Consider the following 24258-nt stretch of genomic DNA (forward strand, 5'->3'; position numbering starts at 1 on the left):
TGACGTGTCGGCTGCAGCTTGAAATCAAAGTATATAAAAACAGCGTAAGATGTTGACCGCATAAAACCCGGGAAACGTCAGCCTCAAAATTCTGCGCCATATTCCTGCCTCTTATCAGATGGGCTGCACAGTGTGGCTCAGTTGGTATTAGGTATGCTCGCGGCACAGGAGGTCAGGGGTTCGATGCCCCGAGATGGTATATAGGTTTTGTTAGGTGAGAAGTTTGAATTTTGTACTCTCAAATAGCGAACATTGATTTATAAAGCTTATATTGCACTTCTTCACACGGAAAATGTGACACGAAAAATAAATAAAAAAAAACTTTTATTCAAAATCACTTTAAAAACATGCAAGTCTATTCCTAAAACTTTCAGCCTTCTTCCGAAACTCCTGATTTCCAACGAGGAGCATTATTGACAAGGCCACCTCGGGTAAATAACTAAATATATTCAATAAAGTCACTAGGGAAACTTTTTTCATGACTGTATACGACCAATCTCTCGTGTTCAAAAACTCAAATGTCAAGCTTGTGATCTGAAAAATTTCAGTTTCAGCGAGTGAAAAGAATCCTTAAGCTTACCCCATAAATCACAATTGTGACTAAAAGTTGCTCTGAAACTCCCTGCTTCCCACTTTCAGCAGTTTGTGGCGAAATTATCGATGTTTTCCGCTCCATTTTTAGTATATAATAGTAAATTGCAAAGTAGCACAAAATGGCTCCAAACGGGAAAATATAGAAGCACCGATTGATGAGAAGTTGGCCCTTTACAGTTCCGCTGTCCACTAGTCCGATGCTTATGTAAAAGATTCGAATCATCCCGGAAACTTGGATGAGGGTAATGGCTGTTGTCAATGAAATGAGGAGGCAGATGAAGATGATTAATGGGGTGCGGAATCTGGAAAATGGGGGGATGTGAGGTGTCGGCTGCTGAGAAACTGGAGAGTATTAGGAACGATCCTGTGACCGGGGTGTATCGGTCGCTGAGACCCGGGAAATGTCTGTTGCGAGCTCAGAAATGTTTCAGAAGCCGCAAGCCTGTGAGGCATCGGCCGCACACTCTCAAAATATTAACCTGTGAGTTGTCTGCCGCTTGTTAGCACGAATCCGTCAAGGGTTCCGTCGCCGCAAGTCTGTGAGCTGTCGGTCGCATACCGTAGAACTCGAAAAAAGACTATTGCGAGCTCGTAAGGTGGCCTACCGCAACATCCAGGACACCCGACAACTCACGGTTTACTTAAAATGTTACGACGCACGCCACAGACCCGTACAGTGTCGGCCGCATACGAGTGCACACCGGAGTAGAATCACGTCAGAGTTCCCAAACTTAGCAGCCGACACCTCATGGGTTTCAAAATTTTGTCTCCTTACAGACGAGACTTTATTGGCCTTTTAATGGGATTTTTCACTAAGCAGCCGACACCTCATCCGTTCCACAAAGAGGCCTCATTCGCAGCGGCCGACACCTCACGGCCACCAGATATCGGAGCCGCGAACCATCGGCTGCTACCAATTACCTACCTCTTCGAAACGAATATATCCAAAAATTTTGCTTTCACACCACAAACCACCGCCAACCGATTAACAGCCATCACGAAAACCATGAGTTGCGAGAAATAGTCGCCGGTGAAACTGCCATACAACGAGAATTGCAGCCATATTTTCACAAAATTACCAAGTGTCGGGCTCTTCTCAGCGACAAGAGCAAAAACGTATGCTCCAAGTGATAATATACTTCGAGCAGACAAAATAGCACAAAACCAAGTGACAAGCTCCGAGAATTGGGTGGTTTTATTGGCTTTTTGAGTGTAGAAAATGTACAAAAAGTGTACGAGCACTGAGAGGAGTTGGACTAATAGATAGAGCACTGACAGGCTTGACATATGATGGTCAGTGAGATCTGAGACCTCATCAACGGATAAGCAGCCGGGTTGAAGGCCCGGTCCGGGCTTTAATGCTTGAAGGCACCCTCCAGAGTCACCTGGCATTGGAGTTGAGATGTCTGGATCAATTCCTTTGATGAGGTACAACATTTTTGGGTGGTAGTAATATTGCAAAAAATTAGACTGAAGTTTGGCTGTGGCTGGATATGTAATTACAAGGTGGAGTTTTTTTCTCGGCAAAATGGCAGGTAATTACACCCCCGGTTGAGTATTTGGCCAGTAGATAGCCTTTTGAAAGTGGTGAATTTTTTTGCTGAATAATTGAAAATATCAGCTGAAATGTGCGGGAGAAATGCCGGCTGCTGACCAGTCAGGTGTTGCATGCTATAAACCCGGAAAAAGTCGGATGCAAGCCTGGGAAAGACAGATGCTACAATCCTGAGAAATGTCGGCTGGTAGAAATTAAAACTTGTTAGTGGTAAACACCAGCAAACACGAAATATGTCAAAGGCAAACCTGTAAGGTGTGGGCTGCCGCAAGCCTGGAGAACGTCAACTAACACCTAGAAAATGTAGCAAGCCTGAAAAAGGCCGGATGCTAACTTGTGATTTGTCGGCTGCTACGAGCCTGGAAGAAATTAGCTGCGAACCTGTAAAATGACCGATGCAACAAACTCGGAATATGTCTACTGCTAACTTAAGAAATGTCAGCCGCTAGCCTGTAAGGGGTCGGCTGCCAACCTGCAAACTGTCGGCTGCAGCAACTACCTTCACATCATATTTCTGTTGCAACATACAAAAAAACTTACGATTTTCACAAAGAATTGTCATTTTTTCAAATTTATTTTATTCACGTGAAATCAAATATTCTCACCGTCCGTTCCACATTTACAAACCGCCCGTTTTTGATTTATTTCCGAATATTTTTCGATCGGCGTTTGTGATTATCACTCATTTAAGATGAGAATCAGTGAGTTTCAGACCTTTTTTACAGTTAAAGCTTCAAATTATCTTTTCAGAAGTATTTTTCATACTGTGTTTTATTACAAATTTGGCACTTACAACGGGTTATCCTAACACTAAATCTGCGGATAATGAAATTAGTGCTCCAGGTAGTGATACACTTTTCAGAGAATGAAAAACTTGAATTTTTACAGAAAACACAGTTAAATGTCATCCAATTCAGCTCAATCCCCGCGCTTCAAGAAATCCCGACAGTCTGATGCAAATATTTTTATTTCTTAAAAACTCCTACTCCAATTGAAATTTTTAACTGATCCTGTCAATAGTAGTGAGCTGTTCAAGAAAAACTTTGAAATCTGCCAATACTTCCTTCTGAACAAGCCCACAGAGTTTGATAGTAGAAACAATATGAATGCTGAAAAGAGTTTATTGTACATTGTTCACAGCTGAGCACTTTTTGATTTTCTTCAGTTTCAATATTTTTCTGACAACTTTGATCAAGTCAATCAGCACAAAGACGGATAAAAAGGCAAACTCCATGTTTGCAATCAGGAAGATTACATTTGCAATCCAAGCAACTACCCTGAAAATGTACCACTTGAGAAACTAAATCAAAATCAGCTGAGTATTCTGTGGTCTTCATGAGAATACCAAAAATAGGTTGTTTTTTTTTGGTATCGCATGGTTATGTAATACTCAGCTTTTAATCAACTAAAAATCGTTTAATCAGCCTCGATAAGCCTGTTGTAAACTCACAAATTTCCATTAATCATTTTGCAAGAACGTGCGATCAGTCTGATTGAATATTTAGAAATAATTTAAATGAGTTTAAAACAAGCAATGCTTGATTTAACAGAAAGTTGAATGAAAGGTTCACGGAGTATTTCTAATATTTGAATAGAACATGAATATAATTGAATATAGAATACTGTTCGGATTGAAATAACAACTGCCTCTTCATATTGTCTCCTGCATTCCCGTGTAGATATACATTTGTTTACAGCCGAAACTTGCAAGTGTTTGTCGTCATCTGTTGGTTTGCAGAGCCATTAACATTAACCATCCTCAAAAATTACGGAAAATAGCAACATAGCTCTAAATACCAAACGCCAAATCTTTCTGCACGAACACACCCTACCTAATGATGAGTACATGTCTGAGATAAAACGTATCTCGCAAAATTGCACATTTCATCTGACATAATGAGCTCATCTCCAGTTTTAAGCAAATCAATTTGGAACGAAAATCCGACTTTTTACATTTGGACCCGCCAACATATTTTTGGACTTTTCACGTTTTTATATCCTTTGACTTATTACGTGGTTTTGTTCAAAACTCCAAAAAATTTTGGAAGCTTGAAGTGGTTCCTGGTTTTTCATATTTTTTCGTAAGATTTATAGCTTCAAAATTGATTTTTTTTGGCGGGAAATTCAAATTTCCTTTAATTTTTGGCTGGAAAATCATATTTGCAGTCAATTTTTGGCGGAAAATTCAAGTTTACGATCTGTTTTCTTCTCTAATTTTCACTTTTTTTCAGAATAACCTGTCAATGGCTATGCAGTTTTTTATTAGTCAACTTCTACACATTTGTCCCATCAAAAATCACTCGAATCGATGGATTATTGATTGATTTTATCGATATAAATACACTTTTCACATCAATGTACGTGGTATACTCCCTGGCTTCTTCCTCCTGTCTACTACTTTTTTGTAATCGAATTTTGAGCATTTTGAACATGTATCGGAAATCAAAAACTTGTATTCGCAGATTTTTTGAACTGATTTTGTACATTTTCGTATTTCTATTTCCCAATATAATGTTCTATGGTTTTCAAATTCCTGACCAGTCAAGTATAAAGGAGATGACAAAACAGGTGAGTATGACGTCATAGGCTAGATTTTGGTCACAATTTTGAAAGATTGGTCAGAATGTTTCTGAAAAACCAGGAAAAAAATGTAATAACTTTGAATTTTCAAAAAAAAAACAGACTAAAAATTAATTTTTTAATTAGCAAAAATTTCTCAAGTGATGGGAATTTCGAATTTCGCCCAAAAAATTATCTGCGAATTTGGATTTCCTGACGAAATTCTCGTGAAAATTTTTTTTTTGCTGAAAATTGATTGAAAATTTGAATTTTCTAGTGAAAATTGGCTAAAAATTTGAATTTCCGGCGGAAAATTGATTGAATATTCAAATTTTTCGCTGAAAATTTGAAATTCCCTCTGAAAATAGTACAAAATTTTTGAATTTCCCGCCAAAAATAGGCTGAATTTTTAACTTTCCGCTAAAACTTGGATGAAAATTTTGAATTTGCTGCTGGAAATTTTATCGAATCTTCAAATTCTTTGTTAAAAATTGTTTGAAATTCTGAATTTCCCGCTGAAAATTGCTTGAACATTTGAATATTCCCAGTGGAAATTCTTGTGAAGATTGATTTTTTTGCTAAAAATTGACTAAATATTTGAATTTTCAGCTTGAAATTGTCTGAGAATACAAGTTTTCTTGCCGAAATTTAACTAAAACTGCCAAGAAAACGAATGCAAATTCAAAAATTTAGCCTTCTCGCTGAAAAAACTGATAATAGAGCAACTATTTGTAAAACCCGTAAAATTTCGGCTGCTGATAAGAAATAATTTTTAGGGTACCCGTGAGGTGTCTGATAAAACCCACGAGGTGTCGGCTGCTTAAAAGTTAGACAGTCATTTCAAATCCAGTGAGGTGTGGCTTGAAGCTTAAAATTGACAAAACATTTGAATTTCCCGCCACAAATGTAATTTTTGCAGATCTCCCCCTACTACCCCGACTGCATTGACAATCCAAACATAATTGTATTCATCTCCCCAGACACTGAAAAACAGAAGAAATCCCTCATATTCTACCTAATTTACCTACTTTCCCTGGCAATAGCAAGTATTTTATCGGCTCAATTTGCCTATTTCCTGCTCTCAAAACGAATGACAAATCAGTCTGAAAAAACCAGGAAAATGCACCAAAAATTCAATCGTCGTACCCTTTTTCAAGTATTAATCGATACTTCTTTCACTTCAATTCCATTCACTATTTCCAATATGGTTACGCTTTTTCGGTGGAGAGTTCCTGAACTCACGTATTTTGTGGATTTCACCTCGAAAAGTGGCTCAACAGCTTGTATTTTTGTGCTTTTCCTATATTACGAGCCTTATCAGAAATGGTTACTGGAGGTTTTTAGACTTAAAAGTCGCCGGAATTCAGTACGACATGTGACAACTATTGTTAATAAATCTGCTGATATTTGAATGAATTTTTGTTCATTTTCTGGGGGTTTTAGATTTTTTTTAGACAAAAAATACTTTATATGCACAATTTTTAATGGGGTTTTTCATGCGATGACGAAAAATGCAAAAATGTATTTGCATACAGTTTTCTCCCTATTTGGCTATATCTGGGGTAGATTTACGGCGCGTTGCGTGTCGCGTCGCGGCTCGTTTTTAGTTGTAAAACTGATGTGGAGTACACGACACTTTTCCACGCGTTGTCCGGCAGGCGATTGTCAATGGAGCGCGAAAATTCAATGAGGAAGGCCAGAACCCCGTGTGCGTACAGAAAAAGTTAAAAAAAAAACGGATGCATTTTTTGACATTTTTTGACATTTTTTTTACATTTTTCTACATTTTTTTATACATTTTTCTACATTTTTCAACATATTTCTACATTTTTCTGCATTTTTTTTAATTTTTTGACATTTTTTGACATTTTTCTACATATTTTGGCAAAACGGGTATAGAAATTTTTCTGATTTTTTAACAGTTCCGTAAACATTCTATGAACAGTTGAAACAATGGAAAATTAAATGCTCCACGAGGCATCTAGCAAAATTAATAATGTAAAACAGCGAAAAAATTAGAAAACTCGATGAAAATCGTCATTAAATTAAATAAAAACAGATGGAAAATGTTCATCTCGTAAATCCACACTTGCGGCACGGTTTTCATGGGCGTAACGTCTCTGGCTGCAAAATTTGGCTTTTGAAAACTCTCACTAGGCATGAAATGGATTTTTGGATTTTACAAAGTTAGTATAAAATCAGGTAAATTTTCTTTATTTTTTTCACATCTATATTAGGAATCAGGGGACCCACGAAACTCTAATCACCTTTTTAATATTACTGTAATTCATTTCATTTTTAAAATATATTTACCCACCCGCTATTGATCACAAGATTTTTGGTGACTGTTTTGTTCAAAAGTACATGCAATGATTTCCTGTTGTCATATGCAAATTGCTTCGTGGTTAAATTAAATAATTGAATATGCAACAAAATAAATTCCCATAAAAGCCGACCCTCAAAGTGGATAGTTTCACTGTACTAGCAAAATGTTCAAAAATTATATGAAGATCATTCTTCTACTCTTATACATCCTATGGGTGGATGGTTGTCTTGTGGTCTTCTCGGTTCGTAATCCCAACATGCGGAACTGCAAGTGTCCACCGTTTAAACTGTCCAACCAGGAGGACATCCGGAAAAATGAAGGAGGAAAGTATTTGGGAGACCATCAAGTTTGGGATGCAATCGTTGAAACTGATAATGATTGTAAGCCAGCAATTACGTGTAGGCCAGTGCCCGGGGTCAGTTCATTCCTAACAGTGCTCTTCAGAAGTAATGGACCACCGCTTTACGTGAGTTAAAAAAGTTTGGAAAACATAATCAAAATACTTTAGATCAACCGAGTTGTTGGAAATCAGGATACATTTAAAAAACAACCGCGGTCGATAGAAAACTTTGAATGCAAAGAAGTAGACGGAGAGCATCAATGAGTCTTTTCGGGAGGTGTTGCTCAAGATGTTTCCTTTGCATGTATCGCAGACGCACATAGCTGCGACTGTCCACAAATTACGATTGACACCCAATCAGGGGCCACTTCTGTGAATCGAGTGCCATCTGCTACCAATCAATGTGGCTTTTTTAATGCAACATGCTCTAAGAAAGATAACACTCCGTATTTGTTCTCTCCTAAAAACCATTTCATAGACCCTGCAATGTCATGGCATCAGACCCCTGTGTTTTACCAAGATCTGCTTTGTGTGAAGGAAAAAGAAACATTCAATTGGTATTTTGGAAATTTGAAATTTGAAGACCCAATTAGTGTTCAATGCAATCCCAGCGCGGGTAAAGAATTCGTGTGTTCATCTTTAAAAGAAATAAGAACCTCGGACGATTTGGAATGGTATCACAAGAAGGGAGACTACACCGATGCACTGTTTGAAAAGCTTAAGTCGTTGATATCGGAATGGCATCGGTATCGGGAGGATATGCTTTACGACTGCAAAAACGGTTATAATCCAGTTGTGTTCAGTCAAAACATGGAACCCATCGAGGCAATAAGGCTTACCGAAATTTTCGACGGCGGTTATAGTAATTTCTACGGCGGTTATAGTAATCTGAGCTGTTTTACCAGTTCATCACACGAACTTATCTGGCCCTGGGTAGTAGACGGAATTCAGCTCATTAATCCGGCATATGCATGTGTCAAAAGAAGAACTGCTGTCGAAATGAATGGGTGTCAATGTCCACAACTGAAGTATATTAATCAAACCGGGATAAAGGATTTGGGAGAACACTCAGCTTATTTGAGCAATAGAACAGTCTCTTTACCAATTGTTACAGTGGACTCAAATTGTAAAGTGATGGTTGACGAGCGTGGTGTTGGTCTTGATCATCCAGATCATCATTTGGTTATCTTTCGTGAAGAAGCTCATCCAATCATTGTAAGTTTTCATGATGTTCATCCTTAATGTAAGATTTTAAGAAGTTATAAGAAGCATAAAGAATCTTAATAGTGATGAGACGTGATAAGAGAAGTGATAGCAGACGATTCTTCTAATGTTTTTGCATGTTTCATGTGATCCAAATTTGTTCGTAATTTCAGATGCGCCGATTCCTAAATGGAGCCCAAACATCTTCTTATTCATTAAACGATTTGCTTTGCAAACAGCATAACGGTAAATATCAATGGTTCTACGAAGATGCTAGGCTCTCGGAAAACTCGCTGTATTTTGCTCTCCAAAGCAATATAATACGGAATCATGCGACTGTCCAAAGTTTACCCTTCTGGAAGAAATAGTCATGGAGGAGCAACTCGAAACTTGTGATATCTTGAAGTTTACTCCTAACAGTCCAGAAAACTTCACAGAGATGCGAGTTGTAGTTGAGACGATTCCTGGTGTTTCTAATCTGGCCGATTATCTTAGTGTAAGGAAACTCCTGCTATAGCTAGTAAAACTATCGTTTGCAGTTGGGCCCTGATACTTTCACGATGGCAGGGGTGGTCTGTGCCAAAGGCCAATGGCATCTGAACGGATTTGCCTTATTTGTGGAACCAAAATTTTCCAGTATAAGTAAGAATATCGACGAACCTTGGGACTTTTGTATGTGGAAACTGTGTCGTTAAGTATATACAACATTTTTTCTAGCACGTCACTGTAATTGTGATCCAGTTTCGCAAGTATTTACGTACCAATTTCATAGTCCTACAAATCAACACTTCACACGGGCAATTGACAGAGAAGACGTGTATATAAATCGTACGATCGAGGGTGGTACGAGGAAAAATATTGTAGAGTCTTGCGAATTTACTTACACTTGTGCGGGTGACGGCGATCTCGTGGTTTTCAGCTGGGAAAACGGTCCAATACCCGTAAGGGTACCCTGTTCGAAAGTATTTTTTAATGTATATTTTTGCAGTTCCCAGGTCAGACTATTACCGCCAAATGCCGGAGGCCACCAGTCTCTCACAGTGATGTCATGAAACCGTTTGTTACTGAAAATTACTGGTGGTTTGATAATTATATGATTCAACGCCCACAAATAACTTGTTTTGAAAAATAGTGGGAAGTTGGATCATGAAATAAAGTGCTTTATATTTCACAATACATATGTATCTTACTTTTTGGACTTTGTTAAAACTGCAAAATCCGTTAATCGGTTTTTTTTTCATTTCAGAAACCTATGATTGTTACTGAGAATTTCAGAAAATTAAAGTAAACTTATCGTTTTCAAATGAAAACGGTAGTTTTAAGTATGACAACTGTTATATGTATCTTAAGGAAAAATCCGAACATTTTATTGGAAAAATAGCAAAAACATTTCCACAACTTCAACATTCATAAAATATATTTGATTTTCTTGTAGCTGTTCAGGTTCCAGAGTTACGTCAGTTCTGACCAGAGGTACCTCGAACTGTTGATCAGAAATATTCGCTCGACTGTTTTTGACTAATTACACTGGTCAGAATATAATGTTCCTATTACTTTTTGTTTCATCAAAGCTCCGCTATGACCAGTTCGATTTGGAACGAAAATCCAACATTTTACATTTGGACCCGTCAACTCATTTTTGGGCTTCTCACTTTTTTATATCCTTTGATTTTTTATCTGGTTTTGTGCAGGACTCCCAAACAATTTGGGAACTTGAAGTGGTTTCTGAGTTTTCATATTTTTGCGTGAGTTATTTTTTGGAGGCTAGAATTCTATAGAAATACAGATTTTCAGTCAGTTTTGAAGGGAAATTCAGATTTTCAGGCAATTTTTGACTAAAAAACTCAGGTTTGTAGTCATTTTTCAATGAGACATTTCAAATTTTCAGTCAATTTTCAGCAAAAAAATGTTGAATTTTAGTCAATTTTTGACTAGAAAATCAAGTTTCTAGTCATTTTTCAATGGGAAATTTTAATTTTTCCGTCACTTTCCAGCTGGAAATTTGACTGGCAGCCAGTTTTTGATTTGAAAAATTCAGGTTTCTAGTAAGTTTTCAGTAGAAAATTCTAATTTTCCGTCAATTTTCAGCTGAAATTTTAAATTTTTGACTAGAAAACCAAGTCTTTAGTCATTTTTCAGTAGGAAATTCACATTTTTTGACATTTTTTTGACTAAAAAGCTAAGGGTTCTAGTATTTTTCAATAGGAAATTTCAATTTTCCGTTAGTTGTGTTTCAGCTTGAAACTTACCTTGTAGTCAAACTTTGACTAGAAAACCAAGTTTCTAGTCATTTTTCGATGGGAAATTTTAATTTTTCCGTCACTTTCAAGCTGGAAATTTGACTGGCAGCCAGTTTTTGATTCGAAAAATTCAGGTTTCTAGTGAGTTTTCAGTAGAAAATTCAATTTTTCAGTCAATTTTCAGTTGGAAATTCACTTTTTCTATCAATGTTTGACTACAAAAAGCAAATTTCCAGTCATTTTTCAGTAGGAAGTTATAATGTTCCGTCAATTTTCAGCTGGAAATTTAAGTTTTCAGTAAGAAATTTGAACATTTTCTGTCAACTTTTGACTGAAATATCAGTTTTCTGGTAATTTTTCTATGAGAAATTCAAATTTTCAGTCAAGTTTGGGAGATATAAATTTCTGGCCAAATCTTGGCGGGAAATTCAAAATCTTTCGTTGATTGAAAAATTCACTTTTCCATTTTTTCCAGAATAACCTGTCAATGGCTGTGCAGTTTCTTACTAATCGATTTCTACACATTCGTCCCATCAAAAATCACTCGAATCGACGGATTATTAATTGATTTTATCGATGCAAAAGTGCTCTACACTTCCATGTATATTTTATCTGCCTTGTCAACTTCCTCTTGTCTTCTACTGTTTTGTAACTCGGTGTTCAACATTTTCAACATGTTAAGAAACAACAAATCTTGGTTGAGAACATTCTCAGAATGGTTGGCTTGGACTTTTGTGTTGATGTTCCCATTTATGTCACTTCTCGGTTTCACAATACGTGATCAGCCAAATGTGAAAGCTTTGACCAAACAGGTTAGTAATGTGATCTCATTATGTTTTTTTCTGAAACCAAAAGATGTCTAGACTGAAAAAAGTTAGCTGAAAATTAAACTTTCCTATAGGGCTTCCATGCCATAACGCCACCCCAGCCGCTCGTCCTTTATAGGCGCGGAACCCAAAAATTGTCGGCTGCGGAGAAAAAACAACATTCGTAGTATGTGTTGTAAACACCAATCCTCTGACTTCTCGTAATAGTGCATAAATAAGGCGAGAGGCCGGCGTGATGCGGGCAAGTTGGAGGCAGGCGTCAGGCCCTGAAACCGCGCCTGCCTCCTATAAAAGCTCTGCTTTTCTTTTTGCTAAAATTTGACACAAAAACTCGCATTTCCAGCTTAAAATTGTCTGAGAATACAAGCTTCAACTGTCAAAAAACGACTGCAAATTAAAATTTCCAATTTAAAAATTGCCTGAACATTGCCACAATTAGACTTAAATTTTGATTTTCCCAGTGAATATTGGCTGAAAATTTGAATTTCCGCCAAAAGAACTGTTTTTTTTTGCAGATCTCTTCATATTACCCCGACTGCATTGACAACCCTAACGTAATAGTACCCATATTGCCGGATGCGGAAGGTCAGAAAAAATCACTCGTATTCTTTCTAATGTATCTATTTACAATGGCAACCGCCAGCATATTGTCTGCCCAGCTTATTTCACACTTGCTCTCAAAACGAATGACAAATCAGTCGGACAAAACCAAAAAGATGCACCAAAAATTCAACCGTCGAAGTCTGTTTCAAGTGTTAATTGATATTTCCTTCACCTCATTTCCATATATTATTTCAAACTTTGCAACGCTTTTTCAGTGGAGAGTTCCTGAACTTACGTACTTTGTGGATTTTATGTCGAAAAGTGGCTCAACAGCTTGTATTTTTGTGATTTTTATGTATTATGATCCCTATCGGAAATGGTTACAAGAGATTGTTGCTCGGAAAAGTACACAGACATCCGTGAGACATGTGACCATTGCTGTGATGGATAGAGGTGGCAATGAGCCGTGATCCTATTTGAGCGGGCCCACACATGAAATCAGTGAAAAAAAAATTCCGATGTCGTATAAAAACCCTATTAAATGAAGCAACTACTGAATTATAAACCATTTTTGATTTTATATTTTACTTGTTTGTTCTGAGCTTGCCGAGTTTGGCCCAAAACTGAGACTTTGAAAAAATAAATCTGGAAGACCTTTCTTTCCTAACTAAGACAATCTGGTCTATGAATAAGCAACTTCATCTATTATATACACATTAAAAAATAATCAAACATTATTATTCCCTCCCGTCGCTTGATTTGGTTGTGATTGACTTGCAGTTCGATGTCTCAATTGAGACATACTATTCACTGTCATCTGATTCTGGCTATCCGAGTGTATAAGATCTCCTCTTCTCAGTTGTACCCTTCCGAAGCCTCCTCCGTAGATATCCGCGTTGGATTTCATGAATGTGGCGATAGAGCGGACCGTGAGGTTGTTCAGAATCTCGTTCGGCGTCTCGTCCTAGAAATTTTGGAAAGTTGAGGTAAAAACTAGGCCAAGAGTCTAGGGCTAAGCCTAAGCCTAAGCGTAAGTCTAAGCCTAAGCCCAAGCCTAAACTTAAACATCACCCTCAGCTTGCCTAGGAAAAGTATCAAAACCCTCACCTGAACCTCGGACCCTGCATCGACACTCAAAGCTCTCTGCACCTTTGGAGTAGACGGTCGGTCCTCTGGCTTTACACTGGCACTGCTTCTCGTCACAATTGCGTCCAGCTTGTTCTCCACCAGAGTGAAAGCTCCTAAAAATTCAGAAACGTGATTTTATATTTCTGTTCCCAAGTTCTCACCAAAAATTCCATTTTCGACTGCAATAAATGTATTTCGATTGACAACTTTTGTCACAGCCATTCCGAAGAAAAATATGATAGAAATTATTGGAGCAAACTTAATTTTTTCATTTTCATAGATATTTCTATTATTCCCTACCGTTGCGTTATTCGGCATAATATCTCCCAAACCAATAGTCGATAGAGAAATGAACGAGAAGTAGAAGCAAAGAAACATATCCATTCCAGTTCCAGGTTCAGGCCCACTTAGTTCATCGTAAAAGTATATAAATATTGTACAAGCCCCTAGATAAGAGGCCAGAAGTAGCAGGCAGGCTTTAATGGGTAGGCTAATTATTTCGTCTTCGTCTACATGCTTGTTTCCGTTGAGTTCTCTGGAAGAAAAATATTTGAAGGCGGAGAACCTTCATTTGAAAAATCGTTTTTCAGACCTAAAAAGCCCAAAACTACCGAATTAAAAAAAAAAACCTAAGTTTCAAATTTTGGTACTCCACCATTAACCGAGCATAGAAATATTTAAATTTCTCTCAAACTCACCTAGATCAAGCCTAAGTAACTCAGGCCTAGGGCTCCCATAAGGTTTCCGCAACGGCGCCTCTATTACTCAAACATCATGTATCCAAATGTATAGTGCGGCGCGGAACCCCGAACGTGTCGGCCGCTTCCAAACAACTACCTCTTCACACTATGTTGCGCACACACTAAGCTGCGAAACCCCGAACGTGTCGGCCGCTCCAACTTCATTGCACACACAGCGGCGTCGGCGTGAGGACCACATTTCGCGCCCTACTCAGCTGGGAGCCCTATTCAGGCTCATTTAACACCTCTTGACTTAGCCCAAGCCTACCTGAATTTCTGTATTCCATGAGCATATAGCTTTGTCAGATGCACCAGGAAAAATTGTCCGAGGTCACGCAGCACCACAAGTGTAACAGGAACAAATATGAACCCATAGACACAGACTAAGACTTGCCCCAGCGTAGATTCCGGGGCAATTGAACCTGAAACCCAAATATTTCAAGCTTCATTCGTACATAAAACCTACCGTAACCAGTAGTAGTATAGACATTCATACTGAAAAAAAATGCGCTTTCAAATGTCCATTTCCAATTGTCATCTGCCTCCAATTTGTAGTAGGTACTTCCTTTGTACTGTCCCTCCAGCTTCATCAGTTCAATATAGGCTTCCTGGAAAACTACATAGCTTTCTAAAACCTTTAAAACTTGAAAAAAACCGCACCCGAATATAAACTTTCATCTCTTCTTCTGTAGTCGTTGTGTTGATATTATTCACGGATTCCGTAATATTTTCGGCGAGCCTGTCCAGTAGATGCTCGAGGTTGTTAACGTGGTCCAGGGTTTTCTGGAAAAATTTAATTAAAATTTTACAGTACCCCTACAGTACACCTACATCACTCCTACAATACCGCTACAGTATCCCTACAGTACCCCTGCAGAGTCTCTACAGTACTACTACATTAATTCAGCAGTACACCTACAGTACCCATACAGTACTACTACAGTATTCCTACAGTGCACCTACAGTTCCCTTACGGTACTCCTACAGTACACCTCCAGTATCCCTACAGTACCCTTACAGTCCCCTACAGTACCCATAGAGTACCCATATTGAATCCCTACATTACCCCTACAGTACCCCTACAATACCCCTACAGTACCCCTAGAGTACCCCTACAGCCCCCTACAGTGCCCCTACAGTACCCCTACAGTACCCCTACAGTACTTCCTACAGTAACCCACCGCTTTCTCATGCCGACTCTCCACTGTCCAAAACATGACGGCGCCCAACAAAGTGTACAAAAGCACCAAAATCACGACAGAAAAATGGCGAAATCCGATTTGCTTTCGATGAAATGCAAACCAATACATTGATTTATCAAATCTTCGCAAAGTGGGCACAACGGGCTCCCCCATGGCTCCGGGAGAGCTGAACCGGCTCGCGGCGTCGGTGTGGACGCTCAGGCGGTGCTGTAGACGGCCCGGTAGCTTGTTGTAAAAATCCGGGCGGTCCCGGCCTGCAAAATTTAAATTTAATTTTTTTTTTGCGATAAAGGCTTTTGAAATTTTGAAATTTTAAGCTTTAAACGCATAATTTAAATTTCCCCTCAACTCACCTGTTACTGTATAATTATTTCTCTCATAATACTTTTCCACTACATCCTCCGAATTATTCTGTGGCTTCAGAATTCCTTTATCAATTGAACTATGTCTTGTATATCTACTCTGCTGGCTTCTATCATTTTCTGGAATACTATCCAATCGGTGACGCTCTTCCAAATCAGCATTGCTCACACTAATGCTTCTTCTGGAAAAATTTGAATTTTTTTTTTCAGAAATGTTGAAAAAATTTTGGAAAAATTTGAAAAAAAAAAGTTACTTTTATACTTTTTCTCAATTGTGGTCCGTCGAAATTTTCATAAAATTTTCTGATGTTTTTTAATCTGGCGAAAAGTTCAAATTCCCTATGAAATTTTCAAAACTTTACTGCGAATTTAATATTGTCTAAAAATTTTCAAAATTAAAACTTCGAAACTTAATTTTTTTTTTAATTTCCAATGTTTTTTCAGAGTAACTTCTAACGCACCCTACAGTACACCTACAGTACTAACACAGTACGCCTACAGTACCGTTCACAATACCAATACAGTAACCCTACAGTACCCCAGAAAATTTCCAAAATTTTTTTACGAGGTTTTTCAAATTATCTCATAAAGTTTAAATTTTATGAAATTTTCACAAAATAATTTTCAAAAAAAAAAATTTCAAAAAAAAATGGAGGATAACTTAAAAAAATTTTTTTTCGAAATCTGGCGTAAAATTCAATTTTTCTATGAAATTTTCGAAACTATACTGCGAATTCAACATTTTTTGAAAAATGCCAAAATGATAACTTCGAATCTTAATTTTTAATTCCGAATTGTTTCTCTCAGTTCCCTACAGTACTAATACAGTAACCCTATAGTACCCAGAAAAATTCCAATTTTTTTTTGAAGTTTTTTCAAATTTTCTTACTAAGTTTAAATTTACAAAAATTTCAAAATATGGTGCGAAATTCAAATTTGTTTTCAATTTTGAAAAAAAATTATTTGTTTAATGGCATTTTGAGTGATTCCTCCAATAAATGTAGATTTTTTTTTCAAATTTTGCTGGAAAAAAACTCACGCAAAAGGTTTCTCATTTTCCTCCTCATCCGAGCTCGCCAGGGGATCCTCAATTCTTTGAATTTCCGGTGATATTTCAGGGGTTTCTTCACTCCGAATCGCGTTTTTTCGCTTGAAATCTGGAAATTTACAGTAAATTTAATGGAAAATTAAAAAGTTTTTTGATTAAAAAAAAAAAAAAAATTTCAATTTTTTTTTCCAAAATTTAAATTATATATTTAAAATAAACTGCGCCGCTATCTTACCATTTTCCGAATGTGATGGTTTTTCTAAATTCGTCTCATCCTCCTCCGGAATACTGTCCTGTTCCTCCTCATGGATCTCCTCTAGAACAGCTGAATGCCTCGGAACGTTGCCACGTGGATAATAGTTATTCTGCTGCTGGAATAATCGATTTTTCATATTTCTAAATAAAAAAATTAATAACCAACCTCACTGGTCATTCACGAGAACAGTTGTTTGTAATTTGAAATGGCAGAATTTTTGGAAATTTTTTTTGAAAAATATTGAATTAAACTTTGATCCTTTAACTTGAAGGTGTTCCCAAAATCGTGCTGAAAAAAAAACAATTTTTGAAATTTTTTAAAAATTTGAAATTCTGTTTCTAAAACAAAACACGAAAAAAATACAATTTTCGGTAAAAAGGTGATAAGGAGGGGGAGACACAAAGAAAAACGAAGTTGTAATAATAAATGATAAGTGGTGTGATAAGTGGTGAGGGTTGTGATGATAAGAAGTTAACACATACACCTGAAGGTTATTATCAATGGCCATATCGATGGTTTTTTTTTATTTTGCAATGTTCATTTCAGGTGTTAAAAACCTTTATTATTTGTTCTAGTTGAGCCAAATTTTTTATGGGTGAATCCTAAAAGTTTTCCAGTTTTTTTAGGCTTACTTTACCTTTTCACTTCACCTGACCTTGTTTAGGATAGCCTTAAAGGTGGGGTAGTCTAATTTTTTTTGTTTTATTGGACCTAAAATTGTCTTCTCAAAAAAAAGTTATGACGGCTCTAAAAAGATACTATACTACGTTTTTTTGAGTTCATCGTCAAATTTTGAGTATACATGTTAATTGCCTTGCGTTTTAAACTTGATTTAGGTATTTTTAAAGTCGAAATTCCCAAAAATGTCGAAGAGATTTTAATTTTTTTTTACCAAATCCCTTTGTTCTTCGACTTTAAAATACCTAAATCGAGTTGAAAACGCAAGATAATTACATTGTATACTCAAAATTTGACAGTAATTTAAAAAAAACATTGTTTGCAGCCGCTGCGACATTGCCAAGTCGGTCAAATTTCAAGTTTTAACTAATTTTGGCCCATTTTTTGAGACACCATAACTTTTTTTTTTTGAGAATATTTCAAGAAGTCTCGTTATGAAATTCCGTGTTTTCAGACAATTTCGAGTCTAACAAAACAATAAAAAAATTTGACTACAACACCTTTAACTTTTTTCAACTTGCTCAAAATCACCCTAACTGTTTCAAATTAATTTTTCAGGTTTACTTTACCTTTCTTTGGTTTTTTGAAGCTTCACACATTTAAGTATATTAAAGCTTATTTAAATTGTAGAAAATGATTCAAATCAACAAACCTGTAAAGTTTCAGAAAAATTGTCAACCTTTTATGGAACCGGTTATATATTTTAAGCTTTAATTTGTAAATTGTCAAATTTTTCAAAAACTGACGTAATGGTATCCAAAACTTTATTAAATTTGATGGTACGATCCTAATCCAAGAAGTCATTCATAGAAAAATTCTCAAATCTCACAATTTCTGTTGGCTGGTTGTGTTGTAAGGAGAACGGGAAAAACTTTTAAAAATACGAAAAATTCCACGTTTTACTATCAGAAAGTCCTAAAAAAAATCAAATGAAAACATTTAGTTACAGGAAAAAAAGTAAATGGAAAACAAAAAAAGTACTTGCGATCAATTTTTATGGTGTTTTCAACAATGATGTCGGTGATAAACAAAAACAGATTTTTCTTGAACTTGACAATATTGAGTATAGACAAAAACAGACTAAAGTGTCAAAATCTTAAGTTTTTTTTGTGAAAATAGTTGTGCCCACCTTGGGGTCGAACAAGCGGCATTCAGAGCCGCAGCCTTTTACCGACTGAGCCTCATGGAACCCCAGAGGTGAAATTGGGAAACATTCACCGAAACTGCCTTCAGATGACATTCTTATAGGGATTCTCGATTTCTTTTCTCAACAAAAAAAGTAATCCGATCATAAGACACCCGGGCACCTAGGTCAACTTGTTGTAAACATAATAAGTTCAATGTGAAGAAACTTGGGGAGGGCGCTGGATTCTTGATAGGATTACGATTTAAGAGGATTCGTGGTGGATGGTATTAGAATTACTGTAACAATGGTCTCTGGTTTGTTGAGAAAAAAGAAAAATGGGGGTATGGGGGCTCGAACCAGTGACCTTCCGACTCACGGTTCAGCATGTTGCCGATTGCGCCATGCGCGGACCAGCGTATTCTTCGAATGGCTCAACTGGGTAGAGCCTTGACTTCGGAGCAGAAGGTCAAGGGTTCGAACCTCAGTTAGTCTAAATAAGTTTTTTTGAATGTGAAAAATGAATTTTTGTATACAAAAGTTGATAATCGTTTTAAACTCTTTCAGGTTTTGAAATGTTTTTATCAGATACTTCTGTGGCGAAAAATATATTGAAAAATGAACACAACTAATTTAAAAATGATAAAAGTACAGAAAAAGATATTTGATTGTTTCATTTCATCTTTTTGATGTTTAGACACTTTGATCGGACGTCAGCAAGTGGAGAACGATAGGTGGCAAAAGTACATTGTTCTGAAGAAATGTATAGCGGAGTGATGGAAATCTGAAAAAAAATATGCCTGGAAGTTTTTCAGGAAGATATAAAAATTGATTTAATTTTAAAAATAAAAAACAAGTTCATCTCGTTTAAAAATAATTGTGTTTTTTGCGGGAAGTTCAAATTTTTCTGAGAAAAAGTTCTGGTGGAATTTGATTATTGTTTTGCACGAAATTCGAAAATTATTTCCAAATTTCTTTTTTATTTTTTTAAATTTGTTAATTTAGTAGGCAGTTCTGAGTTCTGGCCGATTTTATAAACTTTTTCAAAAATTAATCAACTACTACTATTCATTTTCCATCCCATTTGCGTAAATCCAACATATGTTCATCATTCAAAATATAACAAACAATACATCATTTTATCCCTATTTCAGAATTTTTAAGTTAAAAAAGTTGTTTTTCCGTAGCAAAAACTATACAAAACACTCACAAAGAGAATCATCTTTCGATTCATGTAAGAAGCCAAAACACATCTGAATATTAGTATAAAACTAGAGATTTATGGAAGTTTTGTACATTTTTCAAGCAACATCTTACGATATTCCAATTTTTTAAACAAAAATATGAGCTGTTTTTAAATGAAAAAATCAGATTTTTTGTTGTAAAACTTTTTAAATTTTCCAAAAATGAAAACCCCACTAAAAGTAATATAAAATCATCTGTTTTAATCAACAACTTCAGAAAATTAAAAAAACCAGAAAAACTTTGGCTTTGGCTTACAGGCTCAGGCTAAGGCTTAGGCTTTTTCTTAGGCTTAGATTTAGACTGAGGCTTAGGCTTAGTCTAAGGCTTAGGCTTTGGCTTAGGCTTAGGCTTAGGCTTAAGCCTAAGCTTAGGCTGAAGCTTATGCTTAGTCTTAGGCCTATGTCTAGGCTCAGGCTTGGGTTTAGCCTTAAGCTTAGGCTTGAGGCTTAAACTTAGGCTCAGGCTTCATCTTCAGCCTAGTCTTTTAGGTTTTCTCAACACTAAACAATTTCTCAGAAGATCTCTGTAAAACCAAAATTCAAACTTCTTTTATTTCAGTGCAAAACAAGCCTCTGTGAAAACCAAAATTCCACAAAAACTAATCGAATCAACTTTTTTCAAATGAAAAAAAAAGTTCCTCATATATTTTCTCAATGTTATCAACTAAAAATTACGGTACATTTCCTGTTGCTGATTATATATTATTTATTTGTATCATTCCAGTAGATCTTTGGAAAAATTTTCCAAGAATCGCCCTAATTGGGCCGGTACATTTCAAATGTATAATCCCTAAACGTATTGTATATAAATGAACATGTTTTTTTTTCTTTTTATTACTTTTTTGTTGATGAGCTCGATTTAAAATTATTCAGTGATCCTTTCATCTTTTGATTCTGAGTTTAGTCATAAATTTTGACTAATTGTATCATATGGTCATAACGTCATTGGTATAGCCACTTGGGATAAAAATTGATTCCAACTTCATTAGGTCATTTGCATCAAACTAAATACGCATTATGTTTCTCAAAAAACAATTTTACCAGGAAATTTATATAAAAAATTTTGGCTGATTTTTCTAGAATTTGTAAAGTTTCTTCAAATTTAAAAGAATTTTTCAAGGGTTTTTCTTTTAGAACCAAAATTTTGAGAAATTGTTTTTGTAAATTGAAAAGTTTCAGATCCTTCTAATACATTTCTAAAGTTTTATAGAACATTTTCGAAATTTCTGGAACTTACTAGCAACCTCTTTCTAGCATTTTCTCGAGTTTCTTCAAATCGAATGTTTCAAAGGATCCTTATATTTGGAAATATTTTCTTAATTTTTTTTAAATTTTCCAGAATTTTCTCGGATTTCATACTACTTTTATGGAATATTAAAATATTTCTAAAACTTGCTAACTGTTTTCAATACTTTTTAAATAATTTTCTGAAATGTTTTCGGCAAAAATAAATCATTTCTAGTTTTTTAGAACTTGTCGGATTTTTATGAAATATTCTCGGATTTTTCAAAACTTAATAGCATCTGCTGAGCAAATAATTCCAATTTCTGAAACTTTGAAATTTTTTTTGGAAATTTCTAAAAACTTGATGAACTTTTTTCCTTTTTTATTAGTTTTCTTATGTTTTGAAGAAACTACAAACTATTCCAAATTTTTTTAAATTTTTCAGATTTTTTTTAACTTGCCAGATTTTTCCTTACCAAATTCCTATAAATCCTTTCTAGTACTTTCTACTTTTGTTTTAGATTTTTAGTATTTTCCGATAATTTGTTTTCCTTCGTAGAGATATTTTTACTTCTTTCAGCCCTCCCAATGACTGTTTCATTCGAAGAAGTCTCCGACAATTCCTACCTGATCGCTGTGATCTTCTGTGTCTCCTGTAACATTTTGCTCCTTTACCTTGTCTACACTAAAAGCCCAAAACACGTGGGAACTTACAAGTACCTGATGACCTTCTTCGCGTTGAATGGAATCTTGCACTCTGTCTTTGATTTTATTACAAAACCGATTTTCCTAATGTTGGATGGAAATGAAAAACACGGCAGTATTCTGGTGTATTTTGTGTTGAATAAGAGATTTCCGTCCAAATGGTGGGCAGTGCTGGCCTCTGGTACGTTTTTTTGAAAGATATTTAGGGTGTCTGAAGCAGAGGTGGGCGATTCCGGCAGAAACTGTCGGACTTGAAATTTCCGGCAAATTGGCAAACGGGCAAATTCCCAAAATTGAAAATTTCCGGCAAGCCGGCAAATGGGCAAGTTGTCGGAATTGAAATTTTCGGCAAGTTGGCAAATCGACCAATTCTCGGAATTGAAATGTTTGGCAAATTGGCAAACGGGCAAATTCTTGAAATTTAAAATTTCCGGCAAACCGGTAAACTGGCAAGTTGCCGGAAATCGATATTCCGGCAAACCGGCAAATCGGCAAATGCCTGGAATTGAAAATTTCTGGCGAATAGGCGAATCTGCAAATTGCCGGAATTGAAAAATTCCGGCACATCGGCAAATTGCCGGAATTGAAATTGAAATTTTTTTTTTGGAATTGAAAATTTACGGCAAATCTGAAAATCCGCATATTGCCCGAATGGAAATTTCTGGCAAACCGGCAAAATGATTTTTCTAGATTTTTTTTCCAGAAATCTATGGCTTCTTCTTGGCTGTGATTTTTGCGGTCCACTTCATTTTCCGGTATTGGACAATTACCAAGTAAGTTGCACCAAATTTTTTTAAAGCTTTTACAAATTCCTTGGGAATTTTAGAAATTTTTCTGGGAATTTTCTAAAACATTTTCCGTTTTTTTTTTAGAATGTTCAGAAATATTTTAGAATTTTGTTGAAAATTTTCAAACTTTCTCAATTTTGTTTTTGAACAATTTTCAACTTTATCCATATTTCAGAAATGACAAAATCCGTTTTTTCAACTTTCCATACTTCATCTGCTGGATAATCGGGAGCTACTATTTTGGAGTAGAATACTCCTATATTCTCCACGTAGAGTTCTCAGAGAGACCCGACAAAACTGAATTTATCCGGTACATATCGGCTTACACTTGTTTAAAAAATTTTGAATTTTCAGTCAAAAAATGTCGGAAGACTTTGGGCACACAATGGACGAGATCACCTATATGGCCGCCAGATTTGTGAAATATTCCGAAGAAGCGGGGGCGTTAACTATTGATTGGCGCCAAGTTGGATTCTATTTTGCAGCCACGAAAACTATGATTTTGAGCTTTATTATATTGATTTATTGCGGAATTGCTATCACTAAAACTATACGGAAGGACCTGAAAAGTTTAAGATCCAAGGAACGGCTGAGGCTTGAGCTTAATCTGTTTTTGGCGCTTATTGTGCAGGTGAGAGTTTTATTATTAGAACAATTTTTTTTAATTTGGCATCTTAAAACACTTTCAAAAAATTTTAAAATTTTTTCTCAAAAATTTAAAATTCTGTCACTTTTGGCGCAGTGCGATTTTTGAAATTTGCCAATCACAAGTCCGGGGTTCAAGTCCGGCTAGTGGTCAAGTATTTTTTCTCACGATGTAGTAGCCTTTTCACAAATTTTTGAGGCTGAAAAATTGTTTCTGAACTATTTTTCTAAAAAATGTCCGATTGGTGCAGTGCGATTTTCGAGTTCTGCCAATCACAAGTCCGGGAAACGCACTGTGCCAAATATTTTTTCTAGATGTAATTAGGCTATTCCTTAACTAAATAATCTTTATAAGTAGATTTTAGTTATATTTTTTCCTGAATTTTCAAATAAAAAAACCAGCATTTTAGACTGTTTCGGAAAAATATCCAAATTTCTTATCAAAAATTGTTTTTTAGTCGGATTTTCAATATTCTTTGTTTCAAAAGTTACGGTTTCAGACAGTAATCCCCGTTCTCATGATCTACTGCCCGTTCCTTCTCATGTGGAATTTCCCCGTTTTCCTCGGCATAGAAACCGCCCGTCTCACCGGAATGGGCGTGGCCTTGTATCCGGGAATCGACCCGTTGGCTATTATTTTCATAGTGGCCAACTACCGAAGAGCACTTCTTAAGCCTTTCAGAAAAGTTTTTTTGGTTCAACCGGCAAGTAGTACCGTCAGAGATATCTCTTCGACAAGCCGTGCTTTGGCCCAAGTTGCCGGAAATCAAGTGGCTCCTGCCGTGGTTATTAATTGACTTTTTTGCAGATAATAATATTAATAAATGACTTTCTTTAAAATCAATATTTTGAAAAAAAAAAAATTTTTAATCGATAATTTTGTTTTTAATTTTCAAAAAAAATGTCCAAATGGCGCAATGGGATTTTT

At 36.1% G+C, this 24258-nt stretch overlaps 8 protein-coding genes, 1 non-coding gene and 1 pseudogene across 10 annotated transcripts; 6 read left to right on the forward strand and 4 right to left on the reverse strand.

Annotated features, from left to right (window-relative positions):
* Nucleotides 1-339: 339 nt before the first annotated feature.
* Y26G10.4 (Serpentine receptor class gamma) lies at nt 340-2031 on the reverse strand (the record flags this gene model as incomplete). The annotated part of the gene is made up of 3 exons (NM_001129562.1): nt 340-534; nt 581-896; nt 1520-2031. The coding sequence occupies 3 exons, from the start codon at nt 2029-2031 to the stop codon at nt 340-342; spliced, it is 1023 nt and encodes a 340-aa protein (NP_001123034.1).
* Nucleotides 2032-2792: 761 nt separating this feature from the next.
* On the forward strand, nt 2793-3241 carry Y26G10.6 (uncharacterized protein). Its single transcript, NM_001269826.2, has 3 exons — nt 2793-2850; nt 2900-2992; nt 3038-3241. Exons 1-3 carry the CDS (start codon nt 2841-2843, stop codon nt 3142-3144), a joined length of 210 nt encoding a protein of 69 aa, NP_001256755.1. The 5' UTR covers nt 2793-2840; the 3' UTR covers nt 3145-3241.
* Nucleotides 3242-3252: 11 nt separating this feature from the next.
* Y26G10.5 (7TM_GPCR_Srx domain-containing protein) lies at nt 3253-3662 on the reverse strand. Its single transcript, NM_001269827.2, has 2 exons — nt 3600-3662; nt 3253-3426 (listed from the first exon to the last, which is right to left on the reverse strand). Exons 1-2 carry the CDS (start codon nt 3614-3616, stop codon nt 3270-3272), a joined length of 174 nt encoding a protein of 57 aa, NP_001256756.1. The 5' UTR covers nt 3617-3662; the 3' UTR covers nt 3253-3269.
* Nucleotides 3663-4045: 383 nt separating this feature from the next.
* On the forward strand, nt 4046-6119 carry srh-32 (Serpentine Receptor, class H; the record flags this gene model as incomplete). The annotated part of the gene is made up of 3 exons (NM_001359794.1): nt 4046-4230; nt 4381-4717; nt 5628-6119. The coding sequence occupies 3 exons, from the start codon at nt 4046-4048 to the stop codon at nt 6117-6119; spliced, it is 1014 nt and encodes a 337-aa protein (NP_001346694.1).
* A 1076-nt stretch (nt 6120-7195) lies between these two features.
* On the forward strand, nt 7196-8951 carry Y26G10.3 (annotated as a pseudogene). Its single transcript has 2 exons — nt 7196-8593; nt 8755-8951. Coding segments are annotated over exons 1-2 (1595 nt in total).
* Nucleotides 8948-9709, forward strand: W06D12.6 (Monooxygenase; the record flags this gene model as incomplete). The annotated part of the gene is made up of 4 exons (NM_075077.2): nt 8948-9073; nt 9117-9249; nt 9295-9518; nt 9566-9709. The coding sequence occupies 4 exons, from the start codon at nt 8948-8950 to the stop codon at nt 9707-9709; spliced, it is 627 nt and encodes a 208-aa protein (NP_507478.2).
* A 446-nt stretch (nt 9710-10155) lies between these two features.
* Nucleotides 10156-12657, forward strand: srh-31 (Serpentine Receptor, class H; the record flags this gene model as incomplete). The annotated part of the gene is made up of 3 exons (NM_075078.3): nt 10156-10322; nt 11293-11629; nt 12160-12657. The coding sequence occupies 3 exons, from the start codon at nt 10156-10158 to the stop codon at nt 12655-12657; spliced, it is 1002 nt and encodes a 333-aa protein (NP_507479.1).
* A 218-nt stretch (nt 12658-12875) lies between these two features.
* On the reverse strand, nt 12876-17211 carry twk-33 (Potassium channel domain-containing protein). The gene is made up of 12 exons (NM_001322605.3): nt 17089-17211; nt 16903-17038; nt 16659-16776; nt 15611-15801; nt 15237-15511; nt 14716-14838; nt 14522-14663; nt 14324-14477; nt 13616-13850; nt 13477-13573; nt 13295-13428; nt 12876-13151 (listed from the first exon to the last, which is right to left on the reverse strand). Exons 1-12 carry the CDS (start codon nt 17098-17100, stop codon nt 12915-12917), a joined length of 1854 nt encoding a protein of 617 aa, NP_001309463.1. The 5' UTR covers nt 17101-17211; the 3' UTR covers nt 12876-12914.
* Nucleotides 17212-18618: 1407 nt separating this feature from the next.
* Nucleotides 18619-18817, reverse strand: W06D12.9. The gene has a single exon (NR_102111.1). It is a non-coding gene; the product is annotated as a small nucleolar RNA W06D12.9 (small nucleolar RNA).
* A 2963-nt stretch (nt 18818-21780) lies between these two features.
* str-77 (Seven TM Receptor) lies at nt 21781-24127 on the forward strand (the record flags this gene model as incomplete). The annotated part of the gene is made up of 5 exons (NM_075080.1): nt 21781-22078; nt 22601-22670; nt 22861-22995; nt 23040-23316; nt 23831-24127. The coding sequence occupies 5 exons, from the start codon at nt 21781-21783 to the stop codon at nt 24125-24127; spliced, it is 1077 nt and encodes a 358-aa protein (NP_507481.1).
* Between the last annotated feature and the right edge of the window lie 131 nt (nt 24128-24258).

The sequence above is a fragment of the Caenorhabditis elegans genome, chromosome V (genome assembly GCF_000002985.6).
Source record: "Caenorhabditis elegans chromosome V".
Lineage (NCBI taxonomy): Eukaryota > Metazoa > Nematoda > Chromadorea > Rhabditida > Rhabditidae > Caenorhabditis > Caenorhabditis elegans.

Bases quoted from the DNA above. Each gene is read 5' to 3' on its own strand.
- Y26G10.6 (NM_001269826.2), top strand. The intron at 2,993-3,037 runs GTAGTGATACAC...GAATTTTTACAG, and splicing joins TAATGAAATTAGTGCTCCAG to AAAACACAGTTAAATGTCAT.
- twk-33 (NM_001322605.3), bottom strand. The intron at 15,802-16,658 runs GTGAGTTTTTTT...AAATTTTTCCAG, and splicing joins GAAAATGAGAAACCTTTTGC to AAGAAGCATTAGTGTGAGCA. The intron at 14,839-15,236 runs GTGGGTTACTGT...AAATTTTTCCAG, and splicing joins AGAGTCGGCATGAGAAAGCG to AAAACCCTGGACCACGTTAA.